We start from the raw sequence: 11,371 nt of genomic DNA, 5'->3' as shown, positions 1-11,371 counted from the left end.
GTTAAAAACAGATTAAGAAATAATACCATTTTATTAAATTATTAAAATTTCTTCGAAAAAAATGCTAAATACTTTCTAGAAAAATTGCGAATTTTTTAAAATATTTTAAGTTAAACATTCTAGACGCGTTTTATAATGCATTAAAGATCATAAAAAAAAATTAAAAATTATTTATGTCAAAAGATCACAAAATTTCTTAATTCTTATCCAGAACACTGAATTGGGATCACACCTTAAGAAGTGATGCAAATTCAGTTCAACGGCTTTTGAAATGTGCCAAGTTTGCATCACTTCCGAATCCAAAAAGAAAATTTTCACTACTTTTTTGGCGACGCTTTTTTTCTGGGTGTGTAGACAGCACTTGCGAAAATTCCTTTTACCTGGCGATAATAAGTTTTCACATACATTTCTTATGGGAGCAAAATGTAAACAATCGATAACAACTCTTCACTAAATTTTTGGTAGTAAAAATACAAATGCATTTCTTATGGGTACCGGAAATTTCGTTAGAGGTGCATACCAGCCTTAAGGGCATAATATTATTTTTGGACGGGGAATATATTTCTATAAATTTCAATGGACTTCCGCCCCAGAAAATATTTCTAGCCATATCAATTAAATAAAAAAACACATTTATTTTTAATTTTTAACAAAAATTTTATTTCAATATAAATTTTCGAATTGAGAAATAATAAAATTACAAATTTGCTTAATAATGTAAAAAAAATTACAGATTTTCTTTGTGTCCAATGTAGAAAAGTTATTTAGAAATATATTTATAAAAAATGCATTTTAATTCAATTCAATTTTTTTGTCTAAAAATTATAAATAAGAAAGTTTGAAATTTGAATATTTACGATAAAATGGTGTTAATTATAAAAAGAAAGACAAGAAAAATTATACGATTAATTCATTCAAATGAAAAATCAATTGTTTAAACAAAAGCATTGCAATCTTTGGATAAAAGCTGGTTTTCATTATAATATTGCCACATTTTTAGTATATAAAAAAAAATCATAATAAATTTTACTTAGAAAGGAAAAGAAGTGAAGAAGGGAAAAGTAAGAAAATCCATGTCAATTAATGAGATTACAAAACAAAGGTCAAAAGGTCAGTCTTAGTTAATGATGATTGTGTGTATATATATATGGATGTGGGAGGAAAAAGAGATTATCCACAATTTTGAATGATTTGTGTTTATGCGATTTTAATTTTTTTTTTCAATGGTCAAATTTATAATACTCCTATCAACGAGATGAAATAAGATGAGATAAATAGAACAAAAAGAAGAAGAAGAAAAAATAATAATGATTAAATATAGAAAAAGTTACATTATCAAAAAAAAAAAATAACCTCAAGATAATGACTTATCGACATACAGAGAAATGCTTAAGAGGTGCTTACTAGTAATCATGCCGTCATGAGTTCACTATGTCATTGCATGCCAATGGAGGGTTTCTACTATAGTTTAAATATTTTTTTTCGCTTTTCTTTTCTTTTAATTAATAGTTATTATAATAATAAAAATATAAGATATGAGAATACTTATGATTAGACATTACAAAGAAGAGAGTTGATGATGATTAGTGTTGTTGTTGTTTCATACATTACATTATACTTAATGTGTGTTAAAAAAAAGAGCTTCTGCTATTAACAGAAGCCAATTGATATCAATGGAACATTTCCGTTTTAATTGTTCTCTACGCTCCTCTCTCTCTCTTTTTCTCTTTCTATTCAAATGCGTACAACTAAGATTTTGTTGTGGGGGGATTGGGTGGGAGTGTTTATGCTGCTTATTCTAGGAGAGTGAGTGTTGATATACAGACACACACATGTCTATATTGCCAAGCTTTATCAATGGTGGTGTTTGTGATGGTGGGGTAACAAAGCTAAGAGTGATATAACTGTGCATTGAGGGATTTTTACAACTAGGCTTTGAGAATTAGCTATAATTGAGCCGTGTTGTCTTGCTGTTTTTTTTTTTTTTTTGTTTTCTACAAAAAACATCTTAGAGTATGCAACAAGGCACGTATTTCGTGGGCCAATCCTTCGGCATTTTCAGCAGCAATTTGTCTCTCCCTCTCAACACGTCTCTCCAAAGCACGCTCCTCATCATTCCTCTGACTTGTAGATTAAATACAATCTCCCTCAACCTCTTCGGTGTTCACTTCCGGATCGAATTCATCATCGGCTGTGGCCTCTTGGTATTGTTGATATTCGGAGACCAAATCGTTCATGTTGCTCTCAGCCTCAGTGAATTCCATTTCATCCATACCCTCGCCGGTATACCAATGCAAGAAAGCCTTACGCCTGAACATAGCTGAGAATTGTTCGGAAATACGTTTGAAGAGATCCTGTATGGCTGTGGTGTTGCCAATAAACGTCGATGACATTTTCAAGCCCTTGGGTGGTATATCACAAACGGCTGTCTTCACATTATTGGGAATCCATTCCACAAAATAGGAGCTGTTTTTATTTTGTACAGCCAACATTTGCTCATCGACTTCCTTCATGGACATACGGCCTCGGAAAACGGCAGCCACTGTTAGATAACGGCCATGACGGGGATCGCAAGCAGCCATCATGTTTTTGGCATCGAACATTTGTTGTGTCAATTCCGGTACCGACAAGGTGCGATAGTTCTCCGAACCACGTGATGTTAAAGGGGCAAAGCCAGGCATAAAGAAGTGCAAACGTGGGAAAGGCACCATGTTCACGGCCAATTTCCGCAAATCGGCATTCAATTGACCAGGGAAACGTAAACAGGTGGTAACACCCGACATGGTCAAAGAGACCAAATGGTTCAAATCACCATAAGTGGGATTTGAAACTTTCAAAGTGCGGAAACAGATGTCATAAAGGGCCTCATTGTCAATGCAATAGGTCTCATCGGTGTTCTCCACCAATTGATGGATGGACAAAGTGGCATTATAGGGCTCCACTACAGTATCGGAGACCTTGGGTGAAGGTACCACTGAATAGGTGTTCATAATACGATCCGGATATTCCTCACGAATTTTCGAGATAAGTAAGGTACCCATACCAGAACCGGTACCGCCACCCAAAGAGTGGGTCAATTGGAAACCCTGAAAGTAAAAGAAAAGTAACATTGAAATCCAATATTTAAAAAATCATTGACTTTCACTTACTTGCAAACAATCGCAATTTTCACATTCCTTGCGCACCACATCCAAAACATTGTCCACCAGCTCAGCACCTTCTGTGTAATGACCCTTAGCCCAATTATTACCGGCTCCCGATTGTCCAAAGACAAAGTTGTCTGGACGAAACAGTTGGCCATAGGGTCCAGAACGTACAGCTTCCATGGTACCCGGTTCCAAATCTAAGAGAATGGCACGAGGCACATATTTGCCACCCGATGAGCTAGATGCTGCTGAAATTGAAGCATACAATTGAAAAAGATCAGTGTGAAGATATAGGGATGGGATCTACGGGTTCATGCTTTACAAATACCAAAATACACTACAAAGGATTCAATATAAAAAAAAGATGCTTAACTAAAAAGAAGGCTGGATAAACATGTAGGTGCATAATAGATAATTAGCTGCAAAATAAAATAAAAAAATTCTTATTTTTTTAGATCAGTCGGTCAGGGATAATATCCACACAAAAACATTTATTTTTCTCATCATTTTTGCATCAATGAACTTAATTAAATTTTTGGCGATGAAGGACCACCGATGGCAGTGTTTATCGATGCTATGGTGGGTGAATTCGACCGAGATCTTACTTCAATCCAAGATGAATTTCCTGAAGGTGCTTCAAAATCTGTTGTTTATCAGGAAACCATTGAGGCTGAGCCAGAGAGAATAAAAATACAAGAGGACGAAACTGTGAAGCGAAACTGCGTCAGTATGTGGCAGTCATGAGGAAAATGTCTCTAATATCATGCAGTTTTTGTCGGCGCTTCTCTCAAATATCATACAGTTTGCGTCGGCGTCACCAAGTTCAGTTCTCTGCCGGCTTTACGAAACGTAAGCAAAATAGGATTTAGAACCTACTTTGTAATAACAAATGTTGTTTTATATAAATCTTTTCATTCTATTAATTTTTTTGGCAGACAATTTGATTTTACAACTGCCGATGCCATTATAAAGAATTTATCAAAACAGCGCAACGTCGGTAATACCAAAGCTGCAGGCATTGTGCGACATCTATTCGGTTGACATTTGTTGTTTTTGTAGAAGATAAATTTTCGTCCTCTTGTCTTTTTATTCTCTCTGGCTGAGCGCCAACTGACATTGCCAGATCGTCGTGAGATTGAGGCAACCTTAAGCATTAGTGAGGCCAGCATGCATTCAATAGTGACATATGAGCAGGCGCGAAGGAGGTGCTCGATTTGACGTTAGGAAATTTTACAAGGAAGATTAAAGTCTCAGACTGGAAGGTGTCCAACGAGATTAGTTACTCTGACCATAAATACATAGAGTTCTAATTGAAGACAGGTAAGAAAACCTCTGTGGAAGAGTTTAGGAATCCAAGGATAAGGGATTGGAGCAAATTTCGACACCATCTTAAGGAGGTGCCGAATTTGGAGAATGACAGGTAGCTTATCAGTATTGATGAAATTGATAGGGCGGCTTATGAGTTAGAGAATTGGCTGATACGCTCTTTCACTAAATCATTATCCTATTAGCCGGCCAGGAAACAGTTTGCACAAGGAATAGTGGGATAAGGACCTAATGAACTTGAAGAAGGAATCGAGGAAGTTGTACAATGCAGCTAGGACATGTGACGTATAGTGAGACATACTTAGGCATTAGTGGAACCAGTATACATTCAATATAGCATGAACATTTGATGGTTAAAAACATTTATTCGCTTTGGATCCCACACGATTTGTTAATAGCTCAAAAACAGGCTCGTGTCGATTGGCAAAAGAATGAGAAAAATGAAATGAGGTGCACGAAACACATCTACGACATAGGGACAGGTGATGAATCGTGGATTTACGCATATGTGCCCGAATGTAAAGAGCAGATTTGATGGGTCATCCGCAGTATATTAAAACAAGTATATACGGCCGTAAATTCGGCCAGGCCGAATCTTATGTACCCTCCATGTACCACAATCGAATTACTTGGGTTGCGGTAACACTTGCCGATGGCAAGGTATCTTAAAACTTCCTAACACTGTAATATATACCACATAGTCCATACGTGGTATATATTAAACTAAAAAGGCCGATTAAATACGTATATAATTAAGTTTCTATAGAAATAAAATTTTGACAACATTTTCTATAGAAGTAAAATTTTGACAAAATTTTCTATAGAAATAAAATTTTGACAAAATTTTCTATAGAAATAAAATTTTGACAAAATTTTCTATAGAAATAACATTTTGACAATGTTTTCTATAAAAATAAAATGTTGGTAGATTATTTTTGGCTCGAGTGGCAACCATGATTATGAACCGGACCGATTATGGACCGATATGGACCAATTTTGGCATGGTTTTTAAAGACAATATACTAACACCACGTACCAAATTTCAGCCGGATCGGATGAAATTTGGTTCTCTTAGGGGCACCGCAAGCCAAATCGGGGGATCGGTTTATATGGGGGCTATATGTAATTATGGACCGACATGGACCAGTTTCTGCACGGTTGTTAGAGACCATATACCAAATTTCAGCCGGATAGGATGAAATTTGCTTCTCTTAGAGCAATCGCAAGCCAAATTTGGGGGTCCGTTTATATGGGGGCTATACGTAAAAGTGGACCGATATGCACCAATTTTTGCATGGTTGTTAGAGACCATATACTAACACCATGTACCAAATAGCTTGTTTCGTTCGGAAGTTAGCGTGATTTCAACAGACGGACGGACGGACATGCTCAGATCGTCTCAGAATTTCACCACGACCCAGAATATATACTTTATGGGGTCTTAGAGCAATATTTCGATGTGTTACAAACGGAATGACAAAGTTAATATACCCCCATCCTATGGTGGAGGGTATAAAAAATGAGAGGTCAACATTTTTCAACACCTGAAGAAGAAATTGACGTTCACGCTCATACTATTCATTTCACCAAAAGTTTGACAAGATTGAATAAATATATAATCGTCGTCATCCATATATTTGCAATCTTTCCTTTTAGAGTTTTGGTTAAAAAACGAACATAGTAGTACCCACCTTGAGGTATAAAAGCGTTCCTATCAAATTTTGGTGTTTGTTGTTGCTTATAAGAATAGATTCGACTCAGATATTCCGTATCCAGGATCCATCGGAAATTTTGATTCTTCTTGTAGCGTATCGAAAATTTACTTTCCATCTTTGAAAAAATTAGAGACCCAAATAGGGTTTCGCATCTCCAAGGTTACTTATATCAAAATGCGATACAAACTTTTCGCAATTTCGGATATAAAGTTTACTTTTTGACACTGTCATAGTCATCGTCAACGTTTACTAGAATATAACATATGACACGTTTCTGGTCCCATTGATGACGATAAAATTTGGGGTTTTGAGAAGGTTCCGCCAAAACTAGAAATATTTCTATTAAAACCCCTAAAGCGAATGGCACCATCTTTCCTTAGCTGGATGTTCATACTTTTATTGGTAATATTCCAAAAATCATTTCCAAAATGAAGTCTTTAACTGAAGTTGGTATTTTTGTGAATGCCCATATCGTTGATTTATTGCATCTTTGTTACAAAAAATTGTTTTTCGTTGCCATTTCCTCCCCGAAATACTTAATTTATTTCGTTCCATAAACAAAAAAGGAATTACTGTAAATTTTAAAAGCGAATTTCAATTTGCCCCCAACAATTAAATTAAAAACATACAACTAAATCCATAAAGAGCTATGGGTGATGTTCAAAATTTCGGTTGGTTTTTCTAAAGAATTTCGAAAACTCCATATTCCCCACAATTTCTGACGGCTGTCATATCAATTTCAATAAATCATAGCTGCCATCACGATCAACGGCCATCAACACTTGCTGTAACTTCATTCGAATGCATGGCACGTGCATGGTGCGCATGCGCTCGATGCGTACCTACAAAAATGGGAAGGAAGTCAGTCAGTCACCCATCCAAGCCATTCTTGAAGTGGCAACAAAAGAACCACTCATACTATTCGCTACCAAAAAGGGAATGCAAAGGCGGCCCCACAAGGCAAATGACGACAAGTTTGTGAATTCGTCGAACATGCACGACACACCACTTATGATGTGGAGAGAGAGAGAGAGTGAGTTTTGCAATTGCTTTAGTGACGCAGTTTTAATAATGCGGTCAATAATGTATATGATTCTTTAGCTAGGTGTATTCAATACAAGCCATATTAGAATGGTGCTAAGTACATTTTTATTATGACTTAATATTCATTAACCAAACTATAATGTGGTGGCACCTGCATGAGAAGTACCTATATGGGCAAATAGATCCATATTCGTGAATTGGAAAGAAATTGAATATCTGCCATACTACAATTGAAATGTAGGACTCGTGATGTGTAATTACTCATGTTTAAGTGGATTTGTATAACATTTAGAAATAAAAATGTAAACCGAAATAATAAAGGTATTGATAGGTTATGTTGGGTTGAAAAAAGGATTCATGTTGCCCTGTCTCATGTCGGCTGACCTAAGCCAGTATTCGGCCTGTCGTGCGCTCTAACGCCTTCTTTCTATCGTGGCCTTCTTTTATTCCATGAACTCTAATTTGTTTCCAGTCCCTGGGCCATGTCCCGAATCGTCTCTTTTCCGATTACTTTTTGCCTAGTAAAGGCTAAGGATGTACCGGAGAAGGAAGGCGCAAGCTTCACAAATAACGTCGCTAGGGACGTTTTCCCTCAAAATCAATGGCAAATATGAACAATGGAAGGGACGTTTGGCTTCTTCTTCGGGCTGCCAGCAAACAAATCTGATCTGGGACGAAAATAATATTAGAAACTCTGGACGATACAAAGAGAGGAGATGAGGCCGCGAATAGGTATCATAACAGGGCACAATACTCTGGGAAAACACACAAAACACAAGAATTACACCTTCGAGACTCGTTCACGGAAGGAAGTGCTCGATTTGACGTTGCAAGGAAGATTGCGGAAGGTGTCCAACGAGATTAGTTACTCCTCACCTGTCTAAGTGAAGACAGGTGAGGAAACCTCTGTGAAAGAGTTTAGGGTTCCTAAGGAGAACGGATTCGTGCAAATGTCGACACATACTTAAGGAGGCGCTGAAATTGGGGAAAGACAGGAATCTTGCCAGTATTGATAAAATTGATAGGACGGCTTATGATTTGGAGAATTGGTTGACACGCTCTTTCACTAAATAATGTCCTATTAGCCGGCCAGGAAACCGTAAGCACAATGAATGTTGGCATAAGGATCTAATGAACTTGACGAAGAAATCGAGGAAGTTGTACCATGCGGATAGGAAACATGCCACAGAACAGCTATGGAACGAATATAAGCTCTGCCTAAAAGAGTACAAAAGGGAAACAAGAAAAGCGAAAAGGTATGACTTCATTCGCGTGAGGGAGGAGCTGTCTAGCACAAAGGATACGGCAAGACTACGAACATTTCTGTCCAAACAGCCAAAGTTTACTGTCAATTTGCAGAATGCAGCTGGTAGCTGGACAGAATCACCGGAGGAAACGATAGACTTGCTACTGGCAACACACTTCCCCGAGTGTGAGTTCAATAAGGCACTAGCCTTATGTGGTTTCAAAAAACCACGTGGAGGCAAAAGGAGAAATCTCAAGAATTGTAACCAGGGATAGCATTAGATGGGCGCCGAATAGTTGTGGTCCCTTCAAATCTCCAGGGATGGACCGAATCTATCCCTGCATGTTGCAGGAATCCTTCGAGCTCCTATGTGAATCTTATATTGAATTATTCGCGGCTTCATTGAAGTATGGGTACATACCAAAGACTTGGCAAGGAGTTAAGATGAACTTCATTCCAAAAGCGGGCAGGAAAGTACATGGAACGGCTAAGGATTTCATACCTAATACCTTAACGTCTTTCTTTCTAAAGACGCTAGAAAGAATTTTGGATACTCACATTCGGAATAAAGTGAACGGGGGATTATCAAACTGTCAACATGCTTATCTAAAGGGCAAATATGTATATTCATCGCTACACTCTGTAGTGCATTATACTGAGAGATCCATGATACGCAAGAAACATACACCGGCGGCTTTCTTGATATTGAAGGCGCCTTTAATAACACAAGAATTGAAAATGTATTGCTTGCATTGGAAAGAAATGGTGTGAATGATTTTATAATCCACTGGATTGAGGGGATGTTAGCTCATAGAAATATGGAATCCGTACTGGTAAACTCTACGAGGAACGCGACTATGAAAAGAGGACTACCCCAAGGGGGTGTGATATCGCCTTTACTTTGGCTTCTCATAGCAGATGAGACGCTAACTTTTCTTCAAGACAAAGGGATAAAGATAGTGGCATATGCGGATGACATTGTTCTGATGGTGTCATGAAAATTTCTGGACTCAATCTCTGATATAATGAGTGAGGCTTTACAGTTTATATCCGACTGGGCAAGGAACTGTGGTTTGGGCGTTAACCCAAAGAAAACTGAGCTAGTGCTCTTCACTAAAAGGAGGGAAAACCATCGGACACAAGGACCAACCATTTCAAGGAACGAGATTGACCATCTCGAAATCGACCAAGTACTTGGGAGTGGTCTTGGATTTCAGACCTATTGGCTTAACGTCTTTCCTGCTAAAGACGCTAGAAAGAATTTTGGATAATCACATTTGGAATAAACTGAACAGCAGATTATCAAAATGGCAACATGCTTATTTAAAGGGCAAATCTGTGCATTCAGCGCTACACTCTGTAGTGCATTATATTGAGAGATCCATGACACGCAAGGAGCATACACTGGCGGCTTTTCTTAATATTGAAGGCGCCTTTAATAACTCAAGAACTGAAAGGAATGGTGTGCATTGGAAAGGAATGGTGTGAGTGATTTTATAATCCATCGGATTGAGGGGATGTTATCTCATAGAAATATGGAATCGGTACTTGTAAACTCTACGAAGAACGCGACTATGAAAAGGGGACTACCCCAAGGGGGTATGATATCGCCTTTACTTTGGCTTCTCATAGCAGATTAGATTCAAACTTTTCTTCAAGACAAAGGGATAAAGATAGTGGCGTATGCGGATGACATTGTTCTGATGGTGTCTGGAAAATTTCTGGACACAATCTCTGATATAATGAGTGAGGTTTTTCAGTTTATATCCGACTGGGCAAGGAACTGTGGTTTGGGCGTTAACCCAAAGAAAACTGTGCTAGTGTTCTTCACTAAAAGGAGGGAAAACCATCGGATACAAGGACCACCAATTTCAAGGAACGAGATTGACCCTCTCGAAATCGGCCAAGTATTTGGGAGTGGTCTTGGACTCCAGACTAAACAGGCTGGAAAATAGGAGAGTTTGTCTAAAGAAGGTCCATGCTACACCGTGCGTGTGTCGGGGAATGCTGGAGGATGACGCCATCCCTCTTTCACTGCCTTTTTACAGCGGTTATAAGACCAGTAGCTACCTATGAACGCCAGGTCTGATGGACCATTACGAAGCTTTCACAATCATATATAGAAATTCCACAGGATAAACAGCTCTTGTTTATATGGCTGGTGCAATGAGAACTACGGCCAACTATGACCTATGTTGACACACATCTGTCTTGTACGAATTCGTTTCATCCTCCATAATCTTACCTAATCTAGTAAAGGCAGGTCAGTGAGTTTCATATGTGTGGCCTAGTTCTTATAACGAGTTCATTTGGTATTGATAAGATTCGAAGTATGTTAAAGATTGGAAACTCTCATACTCAATGCAGCGGCGACTCAACTCAAATTTCGTAGAGGTAACGAAAAAGTTTACATGGGCCCTATTCTTTGATCTCTTTGCGAATATCGTGGTTTTGCTTAATAGTTTTTTTTTGTCAAAAAAAAGTGGAAATGTCGTAATGGTAGATTTTTTTTAATCTTTATTCAAAATTTACAATAGGCTTTTGAGTTTTTTCAAAATCAAGTCAAATCGAATTGTCTTTTGCGATTAGTGAAAAGTCGACTTTTGACTTTTTATTGAGTTGCCAGCAGAAAAAGACCTACATCACCATCCCCTTTGAGTTCTACTTCGAGTTTACGACGTTTTCGTTAAAAGTCGATATTGGTCACTGTATAGACCTCCACTTTTCCAATTAATGTCGATTAGTCGAAAAGTCTATTTCCAGCTTTGGAATCCCAAGTCCGATTAACTCATTAGCAACTCAAGTTTTTTGAATATAGAACTGTTTCGATCTCGTAGAAGGTTACTGCAAAACTTACAGCCAGATCGAACTCGTAGTGCTTGTGAAACGAAGAA

The 11,371-nt window shown here is 37.8% G+C and overlaps 1 protein-coding gene across 2 annotated transcripts in view; it reads right to left on the bottom strand.

Annotated features, from left to right (window-relative positions):
- Positions 1-632: 632 nt before the first annotated feature.
- LOC142238061 (tubulin beta-3 chain) overlaps positions 633-11,371 on the bottom strand; it is a 95,981-nt gene continuing 85,242 nt past the window's right edge. The window contains exons 3-4 of one of the 2 annotated variants that reach the window (XM_075309582.1): positions 3,150-3,394; positions 633-3,086 (exon numbers count right to left, since the gene is read on the bottom strand). In XM_075309582.1, the coding sequence (XP_075165697.1) occupies positions 2,133-3,086; positions 3,150-3,394 (1,199 nt within the window). In that variant the 3' untranslated portion in view covers positions 633-2,132. The remainder of the gene's footprint in view (positions 3,087-3,149; positions 3,395-11,371) is intronic. The other variant, XM_075309583.1, reaches the window with a different exon arrangement.

Source organism: Haematobia irritans, chromosome 5 (genome assembly GCF_050003625.1).
Source record: "Haematobia irritans isolate KBUSLIRL chromosome 5, ASM5000362v1, whole genome shotgun sequence".
Taxonomy (NCBI): Eukaryota; Metazoa; Arthropoda; class Insecta; order Diptera; family Muscidae; genus Haematobia; species Haematobia irritans.
The sequence above is the reverse complement of the archived record's forward strand: the minus strand, read 5'-3'. Positions and strand labels throughout refer to the sequence as shown.